A 20,621-nucleotide genomic window follows, 5' to 3' on the forward strand; every position below is an offset into this window, starting at 1 on the left:
CTCCCCATTCCCCCATTCCCCCCCCCCCCCCGCCCGTAGAAAAATTGCCTTCCACAAAACTGGTGCCTGGTGCCAAAAAGGTTGGGGACCGCTGGTATATAAGAAATTCTTAACAGTGCTACTTCTGAGGAGGGGGACAGGGCAGAAGTGGAAGGAAGATTTTTATTTTCATTTCATACTCTTTTGTTGCTTCGAATGGGGAAATCTTTCCAAAAGCTCTTCAGAGAGCTCACATTTCATTGGCTAGGATTGGATGACGTGGCCGTTCCTGAACCATTCACATGCCGAGGGGAGGGGTTGCCATGAGTGGCTTAGAGTGGAATGGATATGGGAAATTCAAACACAAGCATCTACCATAACCTGGCAGGCTAGTGATAATGGCTTTTTCAAAAGACCTAACTCTTGCCACCCCTCAGGTAAAAATATATAGGATGTCACTTCCTTGACTGATGCAATGGGTCATCTGACCTTGGCCTTGGACTTCATGTCATGGACAGTGCTGGCTAGGATCTTGGGCCCTTTTACCCACCATGGCCTTGTAGTCCATAGAACTGTACTGACTTCAGCTTGGGGCTTTCCCACAGTCTGTTCCCCCTTTCCCCAAGCAAAATAAGATGGATTTTTTTTTTTCATGTAAGATAAATCAGTGCTCCATGACAAGCGTGCTTTCTTCCTCTTATTCCTTTGCACTTGTTGGCTCTGGATCTTTTAAGCCTCTATCTTTGTCTCACAGAGTAAAAATGATAGGAGAATGAGAAATCAATTAGGTAGCAAGAAAATAACCATAGCTAAAGTAAAGCAATTACACCAGGGCTAAAAACCTTTCCCAGCAACAGTTAGACAGTTGTGTCAAGTAAATTTTGAAACAACAGGAGTTGTGTTGACCCAGAGAAACAGTGTATTGCCATTATTGTCAGTCACTGTGGTTTCAGATCTTGGCAGCCTGATTTAATTAATGACAGAACAGCTAAATCTTTATCCATACACAGCTGTCAAGACAGTTTGCCACTGACAATACAACTTCCTTCCTCTCTTTCCCCCCCTCTCTGCCTTTCTTCCTTCCTTCTTTCCTTTCACATATATTTATGGAGTATCTACCATATGCCAGAAACTGATCTAGGCACTAAATAACCAGAAATTTACATACTAGGGGTGTGTGTATCTGTGTGTGTGAGAGAGAGAGAGAGAGACGGAGTGACATGACACTTCTGTCTGATTGATGAAGTTCATCAGTCAGGTCTGCATTGTTTATTTAATCAAACATTTATGAAGTGTGCGTTATGTGCTGGGTTTGGAGTCTAGAGATTAAGAGACAAGAGTCCATGTACTCAAGAAATGTAGCCACACTAGCAGGCAGTGATTCTCCCATGAAGCCTTAATGCAACATGGACAAGCTGAGGCGGGATGCGGCCTAGGATTGGCAGGGGCAGCTCCGTGTGGGGTTTGGTATTTGAGATGAGACAGAAAGAATGTGAATCATTTTGCCAGAAGCAAGGCAGGGTGAGTCTGGAGGAGTGCTCAGGCATAAGGAATGATGTGCACAAAAGCCCAGGGGTGAGAGGACTGTGGGGTGTCCCGGAAACAAGAGATGGCTTGTTCTGGCTGCAGTAGTGGGTGCAAGGAGAGTGTGTGAGCAGCTTCTCCAGGAATAGCCATGGAATCTGAAAAGGACCAGCGATCTGTCTTAGCAGATATTAAATGTATATAAAGCTACAGTAATGAAAACAATGTGGTGTTAGGGGCAGAAAAACCACTAATTTAGTTATTTGTGTGTTTTCTCCTTTTCTTAATTATGTCAATCACTACAAACTGGAAACAAAATGAAACCGTATTCAAAGTGAAGAAACAAACGACCAACTGGGAAATTTTTGCAATATATTAAAAAAGGAAAAGGCTATTGCATAAAGAATTCTCTAAAGATAGAGAATAGAGAAAATAAAAACAGAATAAAGTGAAGGGAATAGAAAGCTCAGAAACAATAAGAGCGTTTATAATATAAATATGCATATCATAAAATTACCACTTCATACCGTAGAGAAAAGATAAATCATTCAGTAAGTGATATTGGGACAAATGACCCAGCTTTAAAAAAGAAAAATTTAACTTAGATCTCTAATTCATATTACATAAAAATCAAATTAAACATCAAAATCAAATAAAAAATATTTTAAGGTGATATTTTTAACATGCTCTCAACACTGAAATTATTTTCAAATAATTAAAATGATAAATCATTAAAAAGTTAAAGTATAGATAAGTTGGTGAAAGGGACAATTTCCTAAGAAAGAAAAGAAATGAAAAAATGTTAAAAAAATTGTGTGTAGATGTGAATACACTAAAATATAAAATGCTTATATATTACAGAAAAGCCATATACATTTCATTCATATTTTCACATGCATTTATATAAAGTTTTGCAAAGTGCTTTCCTATGATTCTTTTTTTAAATCGAGTCATTTGACTTTCTAATTTAGGTATTCATGATTTCTCTCCTTAATTATGTCAGTCTTATTAACTGAAAGCAAAATAAAATCACATTCAAAATGAAAAGGCAAACTAGGGACAAACTAGGGAAATATCCTAATCGTATAAAAACAGGAAAAGTTTTTATATAAAAAATATCTCTAAAGAGAGAGAATAGAGAAGATAAAATAAAATGGAGAAAAATGGGTAAAAGAATACGAATAGGTAATTTACTTAAAAAACAAAAATAATAACGAACATATAAAATGTGTTCAACCTCATCTGTGATGAAAGAAATGCGAATTAAAACAACTATAGTATATATGTATTTTTGCCTATCAATTTGGTAAGAATATACATATATATGTATGTATATATCTGTATATAAATGTATCACGCATGAGGGACAATAAAGCATGAGGCATGGTTAATAAAGAGCATGAACACCTTATCTGTGTTGTTTCTTTTGTCTACTCAGTCTTGGAATTAAGAATTTAATCTTATCTGAAAGAGTCACTAGCAACAGAATCAAGCTCAGGGTACCCAAGTGTGATTAAGAAAAACAACAACAACAAAAAAGAGTTGAGCTTTAGCTCTGAGAGAGATGAAATTATAGCAACTTATCCCTCAACTAGCTGGCAAACAAATTCTTCACAAAACTCCATCTGGGCCTGGTCTTGGTTCAGGAAGCGGGGAGTTGCTATGCTGCATCCCCCAGAGAGAGGCTTTCTCTCCCGCAGAAGCCTGACCATGGAAGAGGAAGAGGGAAGATGATGGCTGAGCAGGTGGGAAATGCTTCAGGGAAGCCCAAGGACAGACAGAGCAAGGTCACTCTGAATTTTCATGGTTCTACCCCAGCTGGAAGCAAGGAGCAAGGAGCAGGGTTTACTGAGGCCTTTGTCTGACAAGGGCTGAGTGATTTTGAAATCATCCCCTTTAATCATTAAATGACTTTGCGTTTTCCAAGGACACTACAAAAATGCGCAAGTTGGGCCGTAGGCAAGTTGGAGAAGAAGAGGCAGCTCGAATTAATGGGGGAAATTTCATACAGTGAAAGCCCCGCATGAGGGATCTGGCCAGACAGCAAGTTGGGAGCCTGTGGTTCACGGCTGCATCTGCCCTGCTGAGCAGGTGTTTTGACTGATTTCAGGAGCTGATGGGAAATTAATCAGGAGAGAAGCAGGGACATTTGCTGCCACCCAAATCGATGTGTCAGTTGCCTGTGACGGCATGAGCCACTTCCTTCCAAATACTTTCTTACCGCTGCAACTGGCTTCTTTCCTCTTCCATGGGCTTCTTTTAATGTGGCTGTTACTTACCTTTGATTGATTGTCTCAATAACCTTCACCTTCCCTTCAGGTTTCCCCCCAGATTCAGCTTGGTGGAGAGGAGAGCAGTAAGTTGAAATACAATATAGATGTTAACTTGTAGATTCAGCAGAGATGACTGGACAATATCCAATCTCAGTAAGGCTGAGGGGCTAACAGTGGGAATCACTCTGCTCCTGTCCAGCTCGACCTCTGCTGCTGACGGAGAGCGAGTCATTTTGCTTCTTTTAGCCCTAAGTCTACTCGTGAAAAGTTTAGGGGCTGGACTATCTGGTGGATAACATTTTTCCAGCTTTAGTATCGTAAGGGACTAAAGACGAACAAAGAGCAAGAACAAGAGACTCCTATAACGTCAGAAAACACTTGAAAAATACGCAGCCGCTTAATCTAAGAAATGCATATTGAAACAATGAGATACTTTTTTAAACCTCTGTGGTCAGCAAAGACTTAATAAAGAAATGATACCACCTTCCTCTGGGTCAGGGGAGGAAAAATGAGAGCTCTTGTTTGCTGTTGGCAGGAATACACATTTTTTAATAGGGCAGTTTATGCATGTGCATCAAAAGTCTTAAAATAAGCATCATCTGTGATCTAGCAATTCCATTAGAATGAGTTCTGAGGAAATAATCAGAGACTCATGAATAATTCTAAGTACAAAGATTTTTATCACAGCATTATTTATACTATTGAAACCCAAAGGCTGATCTTCCTTTGCCCAGGACGAATTACGTGACACTCGATGGCAGGCTTGGGGACACTCAGAAGGTGCAGGATGAGCAAGACCCTTATACATACTCAACATGCCAGGTATCTCCCTGCAATTATTCCTGATCCCATCCACCCGTGCAGAGCCACTCTTTCAGAGATGATCCTGCCATGTGACCAAGGGAGACCCTGCCTTGTCCAGGTGGTTGTGGTCTTCTTTGTTGAAAGACCATCTTTGGCCCACCATTGGCTGCGGGACAAAGGGAACATACTGTGGCTTGGGTCCTAAGACCCTTCACAATTGAGTCTCACCCCATCCAGAAAGAGCTTATTGCCAACTTCTTTTGCATCGGCACTGCCTGCCTGTCCTTTCCTGTCACCATACGCACTCTGACCCCCGGTTACCAGGGAGACTGCTTTCTCTCCACCGTCCCCTTCTCCTATCTGAAGCCTTCCTTCCTTCAAAGGATGCTTCCAAGAAGTGTTCCCTGCCATTATGTGACCTCATCGCGTACATTGTCTAGCATATTTTTGTGTGTACTGCATTGTTTTGCTCAGTTTTGTTTCAAGTTTTTCTGTCTTTTCGATTATAAGATCTCTGAAACTGGTACTACGTCTTACATTTGAAAGGTTGCATGATATAGGAGAAAGAACAGGATATGGAATCAGACAAACTTGGGCTTAAATCCTGCGTAATGTTTGGTAAGTTACTTAACCTCTCTGAGTTTGAGTTTTATCATTTATAAGATGGGGATAATCGTTATTTCACAGAGTTGTAGTGTGGTTGATGAGATCAATGTTAACCACTTGGTACAATGCCTGCCCCACAGCACATACTCAGAAAATGTTAGTTCCCTCCTCTTTGTCCCACTTTGGAGCAGTTGAGCTTAGCACATAGCATCTTTAGATAAAATCTTGTCACCTAGCCCGTTCTCCAAAGGACACGAGGGGCAATGAGTGACCTGTAGGGGAGGACAGCAGCAGTTGGCGACCCGGGAGAGCCCCTGTATGGGTCTGGCCCGCTGGCCTCTTACCTGATGATCGTCAGGGGGATGAATACACCAGGAAGGCCACGATGGTCATGTATGGGGTCCGGTAGGAGTCGTCGGGCCACAGGGCCCAGCACTGCACTTCACCATTGGAGAGTTTCCTTTTCCCAAATATGATAAGGGTGGGAATGGAGAACAGGAAAGAGAGGCTCCAGGCAATCATGCTGAGGACCTTGGCCTGCTTTTCTGCTCAGAGAAAAGAGAGGGATGCTTGGGCATCTGGAAACATCCTTTGGGAGCACGCTTGGCATCTAGTGTGGAAAAAAAATCATGGTGGAAGAGGGATTCTGGAACTCTCAGAGCCTCAGTTTCCTCATGCATAAAATGGGGATAATAGGGCCAGCATCTAAGGCTGATGCAGGGATTAAAAAGAGTATGCTTACACAGAAGCTAGAACACTGCCTGGTATAAGGTCAGTGTTCCCCAGTTTCTTCTCTTTTTCTTCCCCGATTTACCTGCTTGATTGAGATGTTGATGCACCCATTCCTAAAGTACTACGGAGCTCAGTTTGTACCGCATACATTTGATAGGTTGCTGTGCGAATGCTTGTCTCTTGTGCCTTGCCCATCCTCAAAGGCAGGGATGGGACTTTGGTCTGTCTGTCATCCTTCTCTTGTACCTGGCACTGTGAACCAATGTGACAGTGTTTGAAAGCTGTTTGCCAAATGTTAGGTAGCCTTCTTTTATTTGAAGGAACAAGGGAGGAATTGTAAGGCAGAGAAAGAACACTGGACTTGGTTCTGGAGAGCAGGGTTCATTCAAACCAAGCCCTGAAGTCTGGTAGATATGACCCTACACACTAGATCTGGGCTCTTTCAGATGTGATATTTTGACCTTGGGCAAATCACTCAGTTTCAGCCTGAGTTCTTCTCTAAAGTGGGATTAAAAAAAAAATACACACTCTGCTTACCTAATCAAGTCATGATGGGGCTAGAGAGAGACAATTAGTATACATGAGAGTAGTTTTTGAAGAGTTGTTTTGATGTGATGCTTTCTGTTAAGCTGTTGTTGAAGGTCTTCATGTTCATCCCCATTGTAGCTGTGCTGACTGGTCCTGGCCGCCCTTCTTCACCCAGGGACAGGAGACCTCCCTCCACCTTCCAACTTTCAAATTGGAAAGCAGGTGCATGTTTCTGGGTGGGGAGGGAAATGTAGAGTCTGGTGGTATCGTAGAGAGGTGTGTAGGGTGTGGTCAAGGAGCTATGAGAAGTGAGAACAATTCTAGAAGAAACTAGGGACTCTAGTAGAATCTTCAGTCCCAAATACTTGGGAGAATAATATCTAGGGTTCTGTTCTTGCTGAATTGTCACTCTGAAAAGAGTTATTAGAAAGATTTAGAAAACAGAACTGAACAAGCAGGAACCTTGGGGTGGAATTATAATACAGTCTTTTTAGGTCTCTCCGTCGTCCCCGTGCATGGATCCAGTGATCCAGTGGAGTGGGAGCTCTTCTGCTCCTGTTTGAAAACTCAGCCCCTTGATGTCAGTGATAATTAGGTAGTTTAAAAGCCCCTGCAGCTACCTTACGTGGTAAAAAGTGCTTCAATATAGTAATGAACTTAAAAATTAATAAGTAGATAGGCTTCACTGGTGGCGCAGTGGTTGAGAGTCCGCCTGCTGATGCAGGGGACACAGGTTCGTGCCCCGGTCCAGGAAGATCCCACATGCCGCGGAGCGGCTGGGCCCGTGAGCCATGGCCGCTGAGCCTGCGCGTCCGGAGCCTGTGCTCCGCAGCGGGAGAGGCCACAACAGTGAGGGGCCCGCGTACCGCAAAAATAAATTAATTAATTAATTTAATTAAATAAATAAAAAACACGGACAAAATAAAAATTTTCCATGGTTAGACTAAACTCCAATTTTTCAAAGTATTAAGTATTTAAATTGTTTCCAATTATTTTGTATTATAAATAATTCATATGCATCTCTTTGCACTGCTCTGGTTATTTCCTTAGGATTAGAAACTGAAGATTTGGGCAAATATAGCTGTTTCCCCCAAAGTGTCTACAATTTATGGCTCCCACTGGAAGTGTACAGAAGTGTCCTTTTCCTTAGAGTCGCCCAACACTGAGGATTCTTCCTCTTAGTCTAGTTATCTTGTTGGTAAGATTTCCTATCCAAAAGTTTAATCTTGCAATTCTTCAATTAGCAGAAACAATAAGGGAAATAAAAATAGTTTTTACTAAATAAAAAGTTTAAAATTATTTATAAATAGTAAACATTGTAAACATACTTAAAAAGCAAAATGACAAATAGGAAATATTTGTATATGACAAGCAAAGGACTAATATCCTTCTTATAAAGAACTCTGGCAAAGAAATAAGATCACACCAATTGAAAAAGTGGGCAAAGGACATGAAAAAATTTTGAGAAATTTTTAAGAAACAAAGCGACAAGTAAATGAACGATATATAGAAATGATCTTTTTGACTACTAAAGAACTGCAGGATTTCTTTCCTAGAAAGATATTTTCCTCACCAAAATGATAAACGTTTTACTCATACCCATACCCTCTTAGGTTTAAAAGTTTTGCTTTTTCAATCCAGCTGGAATTTACTTTGTAATTAACTGTGACATGTAGTGATCTATTTTTTTTAAATGGCTAGACAGCTATTCTAACACCATACACTGGCAAATTCATTCTTTTCTAACTGATTTGGTATTCTATATGCTTTAGATAGGTTCCAGTATCATATTGTTATAATTATCAAAGTTTTATATTATATTTTCATACCTGGCACTATATATCTCTCTTCATTATGGGTTGATGGTTTTCTAATTATTCTCACAGTTATTTGTACTAAAGAGCTTTAAAACTGACAACTCCTCTGGAGTTGCTGGCTAAGGAAATAACCACTTTAGTAAAAAGCAATAAAACATCAGTAAAAATGTGCCGCCCCCCCCCCCCCCATTTCTGCTCCCTTGGTTTTGTTACCATTGCCATGTGCTTGCTCAGCCACAGGAGAGTTCCTCCTGGTTTCCACTGGCTCCATTTTCTGTGCTGCTCTGTGGGGAATCTCTTTCTCCCACCTTCTCTCAGCTCCGTCACATAAACCCCCAACCCTGCCCCTCACAGCTGCCCTTACATTCTAACGTGCTGGAGCAGCAAGTTGACTCTAGCCCAGGGTTCCCTGGACCTTCTTACACCCTGTTCCACCAACTACCACATCCTATAACCGTGCAGATCTTTTCAACTTCCTGCAAGGCCATGCAGCTTTCCTAGGGGGCTTGGCATCCTTGTTAATGTTTAGTCTGCTCCCTGCGTGCTGGAAATTCCTTGAAGTTTCTGGTCTTTGGATGGAGTCTTTCCTTGGCTCCCATCCCCGCTGCAGGTCTCCTATTTGTAGGCTTCTTCCATGACTTCAGTTGGGATTGGGCAGAGGAAGGGAAAATGGCTAATTTCTCTTTCCAGGCTTGCATCTTTCCCTGAAGCTATTAGAGATGATTATTTTCCAAGTGCCCTAAATGAAGCGTCTATTAATTTTATAGTGAGGAAGTAAATTGCTTTACATCTTTTAAAGAACACTATAATATTCATTCCTGCCTTTCCTGTAATTTAGGACATGATTTATAATATTGCACAGTATCTCCCAGAACCAGTCATATTTCCCATAAGCTAAACAGTTGATTAATTTTTATCTAATGAATACGGTGGTGAGACATGTAACTGACCATGTTTCCCTCTTGACTGTGGATCCCAAAGCCTCGACCTCCAGCAAGTGTCCTGGGACACCCCTCACATGTTTTCTTATACTTATGTTCACTTTACTCCTATTTCTTCGCCTTGAAATACTCTGGTGTGGGTGTCTTTTTGTACACCAAATGCAATCCTTCCCAGAGCCTGCGGGACGTAACTAAGTGGTTGGATGAGTAAGAGTATCACACTTTTGCATACATATATCATAAGATGTCTCTCCCATTTATCCTCATGCCCTCCCCTGCATCCTTCTCTGCTGGAGAAGATGCTAGAGCATGACACTGTCTGGAAAGCTTGGTGCGAATTGCACACCTTCCTACACTCACACAACCTAAAAAAAGCCTGAGAAACAGGTATAAATTCGATCTTAAAATTACTTTCAATTGCACACAACACACTGATATGTTTCTGGTATAAAAATTCCCTAAAGGCATGTAAGTCCCTGTGTTCTCTATGGACAGTCCAGCTCCCATCCCCAGACGTGAGGACCAGTTGGTGTACATTTTTGCAGGCAGTTGTTTATTATTCTGAGACCTCACTTTTTCTTGCATTCTCTCACACTCTTCTCTCTCTGTCTGTACAGAATATCTAGCATTGTTTTGAGTTTTTCTTTACAATAATGTTATCATACAGTATGCATACTGTATGTATGTTGTTTTTATTACTCAATATATGATGTAGATATTTTCATGTCAATGCATATTACTCTCCATGGCTCTACCACCACCTCACTGAGAGACAGTAATGAAGGACACCTAAACTGAACCCCGACCGTCTGGGTTCAAATCCTGCCTCTGCACCTACTGGCTGTGTGACCTTGGGCAAACTGCTTTAACTCTTTGCATTGTAATTGCCCAGATTAAGACGCAAATAATAATAGAATTTACATCACAGAGCTGTTGTGAGGATTAAAGTATTTAACATATGTAAAGAACTTAGAATCATTAACAGCACATAGTATGCAATCGATGAACCTAATCTACTGAAACCTCTACATAGGATGCTAGCCTTTCCTCCATTGAGGGACACCAAGGTTAGCATTGAATTCCTGCTATTCTAAGCAATGCTGCAACACACAACACATGCGTGTGCATGCACACATGTGAGTATTTGTCCAGAGAAGATACCAAGAAGTAGAATTTCTATGTCAAAAGCCTGCACATTTTATATTTTATTAGATATTATTAAGTTGCCATTCAAAGTATCTGTGTCAGTACTGCCTGATGTATTTAGTCGTATCTGATGACATTAATTCTACTTATTCTAAAGTTCTGCTTGCTCTATTAATTTTGCTTTCTTAGCTGTAAATTCTGCAGAATGGTATTTTAAACGTATTATCTATTTTCCACAGTTTGGCTTTTGTCACATTTTTTGTGATATTTGATTGCACCTCATTTTTGTAGGCAAGGTTTCCTATTAGGTTCTTCATTTTATCATTTTCACAGCCTGCTTGGGAAAGTGTAGTATGTTGGCTTCTTATTTGCTTTTGGGGGTCAAAGAGGTAAGTGGGCTCTGCCTGTGGGTGGAGGAATGGACAGTTAGTCCTGTGACTAGGTACCCACCATCCCTCCAAGCTGCTTTCCAGGGACTCACTCTTGTTTCTCCAAATCCAATATCTCCACTACTTGGAAGCAGAGACCGCCATCCCTCCTGCACGCCTGGGAAGGGGAAGAGCAGTGGGAAGGGAGATGTGCTGTGATTAAATGTCCTCATTGTACTCCAGGAATCATCCTGCCAGTTTCCTTGAGTCCTTCTTGCTCTGGACATTTACATGATCTATTTAGGAAGACCTCTGCCATATTGCTGCATCAGCCTCTGTGTGTATTGTGGGTTGTGTGGTTTCAGCCTTCCCTCTGACCCATCTGCTTCCTTCTTTCAGGGATTCTTTGCCATCTCTGGGTCAAAGAGGGTTTTCCTTGTTTCTATTATAATTATAAATTAAAACATCTTTCCAATTATTTCCATGGTTTTAGGGTAAGGAGAGCAAGGTGCTTTTTTCTGCAAAGTAAGCAAGTAGAAGTGGGAGTGTTCATTAGTTTGGATAGGTATGCGTGTTGACACTGCTCTTAAAAAAACAAACAAACAAACCTGGCAGCGTCAGCGTCAAGGTAAGTGGTCACAAAGTAGGCCCAGCAAAGCACCTTTCCTAGTGGCTCTTGGCCTTCCATAGAAGCCATCAGCATTTTCCCAGGCACCCAAACTTTCTTTTCTACATCTTTTTGGACAATCAGACTCATGAAGTTGGGGAGGAAGTGGAAGAGGAGAAGGAGCGGGGAGGAAAAGACCGTTACTAAGAGGATAATGTTAGTGCAAACCCTCACCCAAGGATCGTACTTGTTTGAGCCAGCTCACCTCCTTGCAGGAGCTTCATGGGGTAGACGATGGCGTGGCACCTGTCTATGCTGAGGGACACCAGGACATAGGTAGGGGCATAGAGCAGCACAACCTGAAGACAGAAATGAGAGGAGGTGAGTGGCCTCACAGAGGTGAGGAAATGCACATCATGGAAAGAAGAGCATTTTGTGCTATTTAGAAACCTTGGCACTGAACCAAGGGATGGATGACGTTTGGAGTATGGACAGGAATGACTGGCTCGCATGTCAGGAAGAAGGTTGCTGTTCGTGGTGCTGGGATTTGCCCTGCTGGCTGTGACAGAGTGCTTCCGGCTCTCGCTTGCTCACTAATTCACTTGGCTTTTCGGAGACGCTGCATTTCTCCAAGGATCAGTCCCTCTTGACATTTGCGTGGTACGTGTGTTTGTAATTGACTTTTAAAGCTAAACTAATTTTCTCTGCCACAATTGACATTCCAGAATAATTAGAAACAAACATTCATTTGCCTTTTATCAATGTGAGTTGTTGAGAGATGATAGAAGGGATCTGGCTTCAGGGAGCCCATGTGCTGTTTTGAATCATTTATCACCATCTGTGCTGACACTCTCAGAGCTCCCCTTCCTCATCCACTTCTGCAGCAGGGCTGTTCACTAGGGTCAGCCCTTGGGTCCCCTATCCTTCCTTCCCACCCTCTCTTTTATTAAGCTCACCCATGCCCTTTAGTGATATTTGCATACTTTGCAGAGAAGGAAATTGGGATATAAGAGGTTGATATCTCTTCTGTGAAGAGCATAGTCAAAAGGTAATTAAATGAAATACCCCTGAAAGGATGATCAGGGTGGAAAATTTTCAAATAACTTTGAGCCTCATTTTCTACCAGGAGTCTAGCCATATCACTGCTTTGTAACCTTTGGGCCAAATTCAGAGTGGTAGAAAAGTAACTCGACGAGTGAACTCTAAGGGTGAGTGTCTGAATTTCTTCTAAGATGAAATAGAAATAACATGACTTTGGTAGTAACCTTTGTCCGAATTTGTATCTTTTTGTTCATTCCCTGGCTCGGACAAACAACGATCAGCTACATCGTTGTTCTTTATTATTTTTATCTCTGTAACACTACCACAAATGCATCCCAGCATCAGTGTTGTAGAAGGTGCCATAGGGAGGGCGTTCTGAAGACTGATCAGAGATTGAAGGCTCCCCTGAGGGATATAAGGAGAAATTCTCGTCTTGCTAAAAAGGCGGTGAACGGTCAGAGAGATAAATGATGGCCAAATTTTACAGCAACAAAAATAAGATGACTGTCTCCTTAGAGAAAACTGGGATTTTTATGTGGGATCCATGAATTCAGAATTGTTAAGTCTGGCCACACTCAGTTGAAGAGATGGCATCAGAGAAAGGATGGGAAGGAGAGCTCCCAAGGGCAGAACCCCATCGGGTAGAATGTTGTGATGAGACGGTCCTAAGAATGGCGGCATCCGCGGCTGTGTTGAGTGAGATGGCTCACACAAGTTCAGAATCTGAAGCAGGAGGAAAGGTCACAGTAGAGTGCCCGGAGGAGCAGGCAAAGTCAATAAAAAGAGATCTACTTTGAGATACAGTCAAAAAGAGTATTTAACTTCAGGAGTCTTCAAACATCTAGGCAGGGTGGGAGGGAGATGCAAGAGGGAGGAGATATGGGGATATATGTATATGTATAGCTGATTCACTTTGTTATACAGCAGCAACTAACACAACAATGTAAAGCAATTATACCTCAATAAAGATGTTAAAAAAAAAAAATAGAGTGATGACCAAACGTATACTGAGCAACTGAAAACTAAAAGAAGGCATTCATTACAGTACTACTGTTAGACAAATTAAATTCAAAGCAAATAGCACTACATGGAATAAAGGGATTATTTATAGTGATAATAGATACAAGGCACAATGGCAATAGAATATTAATAAACCTAAATGTAACAAGTAACATAACACTAAATATATAACTAAGATGTTCAAAGTTCTACAGAGGAAAAAAACAGTAATACACAGGTAGAAATAATTGAACAAACTGTAAGAATAATACACATTATTGTAAAATATCTAGGCAATATTTCAAAAATTAGTCATAAACTAAACTACCAAGAAGAAAAATCCTCAATAGATTCCCAAAAGTGGAATTTATACAATTCACATATCTAAAACAACAAGCAGTAAAAGCTGAAATTAGTATCTTCTTTTTTAAAAAATACCACTTGGAAATGTAAACACCCTTATAATTAACTTGAGTCAAGAAGGAAATTAAAGTATAATTATAGTCAATTCATAAATGTCAACAATGAAAGTTCTACATGTCAACAACATATGGGATACCATTTGTAGAACAGATGGCAGCTTGAGGACATATGTCTAAATTCTCACTACCCCACCCTCAATTCTGACAAAAATGACCTAGGAAATATGAAACCAAAAAAAAAAAATTCTTGCAGAAAAGTGAGACTTAAATGCAGAAAACTTAAAAATTTTTATTTAGAAAAATGCCAGATTGGATTCATTTAAAGTAGAATCTCTGGACTAACTTAAAAAAAAAAGTCAATATATTTTATTTTTTAGAACAATTTTACTTTTACAGAAAAAATTGAGCAGATAAGACAGAGAGTTTCCATATTAGCCCCCCTTCCCCACACTTTCTCCTCTTAGTAACATCTTACATTAGTGTGGTCAATTTTTTAAAAATTGATGATCCAATATTGATACATTATTATTAACTAAAGTCCAAGGTTTATATTAAGATTCGCTCTATGTGTTTTACAGTTCCATGGGTTTTGACAAATGCATAATGTCATTTAGCCATTATTACAGTATCATGCAGAAGAGTTTCACTGTCCTAAAAATCCCTTGTGCTTTATCTATTCAATCCCTCCAGATCCCTGGCAACCACTGATCTTTTTACTGTCTCCATGGTTTTTCCTTTTCCAGTGTCATGTAGTTATAATCATACAAAAGTAGCCTTTTTAGACTGGCTTCTTTCACCTAGCAATGTGTGTTTAAGATTCCTCCATGACTTTTCATGGCTTGATAGCTCATTTTGGCTTATATATCCATTCAGCTTTTGAGGGGTACCTTACTTTTAGATTCTGGCAATTATGAATAAACTGCTATAAACATTCTTGTGCAGGCTTTTGTGTGGATATAAGTTGTCAACTAAATTAGGTAAATACCTAGGAGCACAATTGCTAGATCGTATGGTAAGAGTATGTTCAATTTTATAAGAAACTATGAAACTGTCTTCTAAAGTGTACCATTTTGCATTCCCACAAGAAATGAATGAGACCTCCTATAGCTACACATTCTCAGTACCATTTCATATCTTCAATTAAAAAAATTTTTTTAGCCATTCTAATAGGTGTGTAGTGGTATCTCATTGTTGTTTTTCTTTGTAATTCCCTAATGCCGTGTAATGTTGAACTTCTTTTCATATACTTGTTTGTTATCTGTGTATCTTCTTTGGTGAAGTGTCTGTTCAGTTCTTTTGCCCATTTTGAAGAGGATTGTTTGTTTTCTTATTGTTGAGTTTTAGGATTTTGTTGTATATTTTGGATATAAATTCTTTATCAAATATATGTTTTGCATATTTTTTCCCATCTGTGCCTTGTTTTTCCAGTCTCTTGACAGTGTCTTTTGCAGAGAATAAATTTTAAATTTTCATAAAACCCCAACTTTCAATTTTTTCTTTTATGGATTGTGCTTTTGATGTTGTATCTAAAAAAATCATTGAAAGACCCAAAGTCCCCTAGATTTTCTCCTGTGTTATCTTCTAGTAGTTTTATAGTACTGCATGTTTCATTCCAGTCTGTGATCCATATTTAGTTAGTTTTTGTGAAATGTGTAAAGTTGGTTGGATTCTTATTTATTTATTTTTGCAAGTGGATGTCCAGTGACTCCAGCAACATTTCTTAAACAGGCTATCCTTTCTCCATTGAATTGTCTTTGCTCCTTCGTCAAAGATCAGTTAGACTTTTTGTGTATATCTGTTTCTGGGCTGTCTATTCTGTTCTATTGATGTGTTTGTTGATTCTTTTCCAATATCATGCTGTCTTGATTTCTGTAGCTTTATAGTAATTCTTGAAATCAGATAGTGTCAGTCTTCCAACCATGTTCTTCTTTTTCAATATTGTATCTGCTATTCTGTGTCTTTTGCCTTAAGCTTCAGCGTTTGTCCATATCTATAAAATAACTTGGTGGGATTTTGATTGGGATTGCATTGAACTCATAAATCACATTGGGAAGAATTAACATCTTAACAATAGTGAGTCTTCCTATCTATGAACATGGAATATCTATACATTTTAAGATATTGTTTGATTTTTTTTAAACAGAGTTTTTCCAGTTTTCTTCATATTGATCTTGCATATATTTTGTTAGATTTATACCTAAATATTTCATATATCTGGTGCTAACATAAATGGTACTGTGTTTTTAACTTTAACTTCCAATTGTTTATTGCTGGTATATGAAAAAACAACTGGCTTCTGTATACTAACCTTGTATTCTGCAACCTTTCTATTTTTCACTTAATTGTCTACGTAGACAAACTTGTCATCTGTGAACAAAGATGTTTTTATTTCATCTTTCCCAATCTATGTACCTTTCATTTCTTTTTCTAGTTCTTTTGAATTAGTTGGAACTTCCAGTATGATGCTGGATAAGAGTGTTGAGAGGAGACATCCTTGCCCTGTTTCCAATCTTAAGAGGAAAGCTTCTAGTTTCTCACCATTAAGTATGAGGTTAGTTGTAGGTTTTTTGTAAATGTTTGTTATCAAGTTGAGGAAGCTTTTCTCTATGCATAGTTTTCTGAGAGTTTTTATCATGAGTGGGTATTGGATTTTGTCAAATGCTTTTTCTGTATCTATTGATATGATCATATAATCTTTTCTTACCTTTTGTTGTTCTGAATTACATCAATTGAATTTTGAATGTTGAACTGGCCTTGCATACCTGGAATAAACCCCACTTGGTCATAGTGTATGAGGAAATAAGGAGAAGTCTGCAGTCTGGAAGGCGGCCCTTACCTGACCATGCTGGCACACTGATCTTGGATTTCCAGCTGCCAGAACTGTGAGAAATAAATGTTTATTTTTTTATAAGCCACCTACTCTGTGGTATTTTTGTTATAGCAGCCTGAATGGACTAAGACAGCCAGAATATGTCAAAAGGAATAGTAACCCAGAAATTTTACCTAATGCTTGAAATATGAATGTTTATGTTTTTATTGTTTCTTATTTGTATTTTCTTTATATAGATATTATTTTTAACAACTGAAAAAAATCTTAGAAATTTTGCTTCTCCTTTCAACTAGGAAGAAGTGAGCAGTTTGTTGCATCAGAGTGCAGGGTTTTATATTATCTTCCTTATGAAGAATCCAAGAGCAAATTTTGGTGCCAGTTTGTCTCATCACATTTGGAAGGTGCTCCATACCTGCAAATAGCGGACTACTCGGCAAACCAGATCAGGTGCCATGAAGTCTCCAGTGAATCCCCAAATGATATCTGTCAAGATGTTAACCAGTCCTGTGAAAGAGTCTAACAAAAACACACAAGTGGTTGATTTCAGCCTCTTTCAAATTTGCAGCTATGCTACAGTAGAAATGAATTCCTGGGGAGATTTTTTTTTTTTTTTTCTGATTTGTTAGGTGGCCATTGAGGGAATGTAAGACAAGGCAGGAGTTACTTGACTTTATTATTAGAGCCTCTCGCCACTCAGATGTAGCTACTTAGGAAGGAGTTTTGAAATGACTAAAGAGGAATTATATTAATCACAGAGTTGACCTTTTAAGTCAGAGGAGAGGAGTTTTAAAGGTGTTTAGACCTGTACTAAAACAAGGACTGTGTGAGGATCAATAAAGGGCAAAATTGAGAAAAGGAAAATATTTATTCTCATGAAGCCCCTCAAAATTTCCCTTTCTGCAGCCATCATTTTACAACTTGGACCTCTCATTACCTCCCTACATCCAGGTATGGCCCCCTTCCCCAGGTTCCTTGGCTTTCTTCTTCTTTCCCCTTTCAAATCCACCTTTGGAAAAAGTCAAGTGCATGATTTATCAATTTCATTGACTTAGTTGGTTAAACTACAGAGGAATTGAGGCCAAGATATGAGACCAAGGTTAGAGATTTTGTGCTCATTTCTATAGTTACAGACTATACAAGTTGTACGGATGTCTCCAGAAGCTATGGTAAAATATGCTATATGTCTAGAAGTTCCTTCTCCCCCCATCCCCATGACAAATATCTTTAATTGATTATGTGATCCAGAATCTTTCTCAAAACAGTGCTTCAGGGATTCTCTGCTGATTGATGAATAGGACTGGAACTTAAGACTTATCCACTGACTTAGGGTCACTTTCTTGGGAGATGAGTTATAACACTTTGTCAAGGACCTGAGAGGCAGAAGGGTAAATCTTCCCTTTCTGGATCTTCACCATTAATAGGGTAAAGTCTGAGCCCCTAGTTTAGCATCAAAGCCTTCCACGATCTGGTGTTGCCTACCTCTTGCCAAGTCCCCGGCTGGCATTTTTATATTGAACACCAGTGTTCTGCCTGTCTCTTCCTTTTTGTTTCTCTATAAGTAACAACAATTAGAAGCATTGGCAAGCACACGGGAACTACCAGAAAATTGTCAGAAAAATTGGAGGAGAGAAATCTCACGGCAGTTCTGGGTAGTCAGAGAAGTTCTAACTAAGAAGGTCAGATGAGAGCAGGGTCTTCAGAGTTGTGGGCTTGTGATTAGATCAAATAGGAATTTTACAGAGCTTTTCATGGCAGATGTGGACTCACTGAATGAGTGGAATGGACATTGGAATTACTTGGGTATGCTCTTTTGGTTTACTTATTCCTTAATTTAAAAATAATGAGGAAAAAACCCCCAAGCTTATGTTTCTCTAGATCTAAGTGGTTCTATGAACAATTATAATGTACTCCAGTAAAAAAACTTTCCCCCTGGAGCTCAAGCTTAAATAAGCCCATCTCTAGGAGGAGACTGTCAATAGACTGTGCCACTGCATTTGTTATTTGTTATTAAGCAAATGCTGCTCAATCTGATTGGTAAAAGCTATTTAGTTGCCTAAGTAATTGAGGACAATGCAAATAAGCCTTTCCTAAATGGTAATTAACAGGACCTTAGGAACAAAGTGTACACTTTAAAGGCTTAATCACTTCCATGTATTACTCTTGCTTTTTAAAATTTCCTCTGTGAACGATTCTAGGATACTGTTACACTCAGAAAAGCCAAAACCAGCTCCCGGCAGGCTTTAGTGTTCCTTTGACAGGTTCTTGTGGGTTCCCAGTCCGAGCCTGAATATGGTTGGAGTGGGGAGAAGTCAAAATGAGATGACATCTGAGCTGAACCTGAAGGGTCAGTAAGGATAGGTCAGGGGAAAAGGGAGGGAAGGACATTGATTCTGGCACAGATGACAGCATGAACAAAGTTTTGGAGATGAGACAAAGTGAGATGAGGAATTAAATGGCTTGTGCATATGAAACAACAATTTGTTGAAGCATAAAATAGGTGCTTGAAAGTGGCAAGAAATGGGCGTGGAGAGGCAAGAATCCAGGGATTTTACGGTCTTATGTGCCAATTAAAGGAGCTTTTGTTTTTTCATATACTGAGGAAACAATTAAATGTTTATGTACTCAGACATGTTTTAAATAGATTTCTTTAGTTACTGTAGTGGTTGTGGCGGGGAGGGAGGGGGAGATCAGTTTGGTAGTTCCAGTACTGGAATTACCATTTAGATTTGTTAGGGAACTGTGCAGAAGTTCAAGAAAGAGATCATGACAATGAAAACACGATGACCCAAAACCTATGGGATACAGCAAAAGCAGTTCTAAGAGGGGAGTTTATAGCAATACAATCCTACCTTAAGAAACAAGAAACATCTCAAATAAACCACCTAACCTTACACCTAAAGCAATTAGAGAAAGAAGAACAAAAAAACCCCCAAAATTAGCAGAAGGAAAGAAATCATAAAGATCAGATCAGAAATAAATGAAAAAGAAATGAAGGAAACTATAACAAAGATCAATAAAACTAAAAGCTGGTTCTTTGAGAAGATAAACAAAATTGATAAACCATTAGACAGACTCATCAAAAAAAAAAAGGGAGAAGACGCAGATCAATAGAATTAGAAATGGAAAAGGAGAAGTAACAACTGACACTGCAGAAATACAAAGGATCATGAGAGATTACTACAAGCAGCTATATGCCAATGAAATGGACAACCTGGAAGAAATGGACAAATTCTTAGAAATGCACAGCCTTCTGAGACTGAACCAAGAAGAAATAGAAAATATGAACAGACCAATCACAAGCACTGAAATTGAGACTGTGATGAAAAATCTTCCTACAAACAAAAGCCCAGGACTAGATGGCTTCACAGGCGAATTCTATCAAACATTTAGAGAAGAGCTAACACCTATCCTTCTCAAACTCTTCCAAAATATAGCAGAGGGAGGACACTCCCAAACTCATTCTACGAGGCCACCATCACCCTGATACGAAAACCAGACAAAGGTGTCACAAAGAAAGAAAACTACAGGCCACTATCACTGATGAACATAGATGCAAAAATCCTCAACAAAATACTGGCAAACAGAATCCAACAGCACATTAAAAGGATCATACACCATGATCAAGTGGGGTTTATCCCAGGAATGCAAGGATTCTTCAATATACACAAATCAATCAATGTGATACACCATATTAACAAATTGAAGGAGAAAAACCATATGATCATCTCAACAGATGCAGAGAAAGCTTTTGACAAAATTCAGCACCCATTTAGGATAAAAACCCTCCAGAAGGTAGGCATACAGGGAACTTTCCTCAACATGATAAAGGCCACATATGACAAACGCACAGCCAACATCTCCCTCAATGGTGAAAAACTGAAACCATTTCCACTAAGATCAGGAACAAGACAAGGCTGCCCACTCTCACCACTCATATTCAACATAGTTTTGGAAGTATTAGCCACAGCAATCAGAGAAGAAAAGGAAATAAAAGGAATCCAAAT

The 20,621-nt window shown here is 39.4% G+C and overlaps 1 protein-coding gene across 1 annotated transcript in view; it reads right to left on the minus strand.

Moving 5' to 3' along the window:
• NPSR1 (neuropeptide S receptor 1) overlaps window positions 1–20,621 on the minus strand; it is a 148,223-nt gene that overhangs the window by 24,586 nt on the left and 103,016 nt on the right. The window contains 4 exon segments of the mRNA XM_007446132.1: window positions 5,531–5,552; window positions 5,555–5,731; window positions 11,591–11,684; window positions 17,030–17,133. Of these exon segments, the coding sequence (XP_007446194.1) occupies window positions 5,531–5,552; window positions 5,555–5,731; window positions 11,591–11,684; window positions 17,030–17,133 (397 nt within the window).

This window comes from Lipotes vexillifer, unplaced genomic scaffold (genome assembly GCF_000442215.2).
Source record: "Lipotes vexillifer unplaced genomic scaffold, Lipotes_vexillifer_v1.1 scaffold822, whole genome shotgun sequence".
In the NCBI taxonomy this organism is placed as follows: Eukaryota; Metazoa; Chordata; class Mammalia; order Artiodactyla; family Lipotidae; genus Lipotes; species Lipotes vexillifer.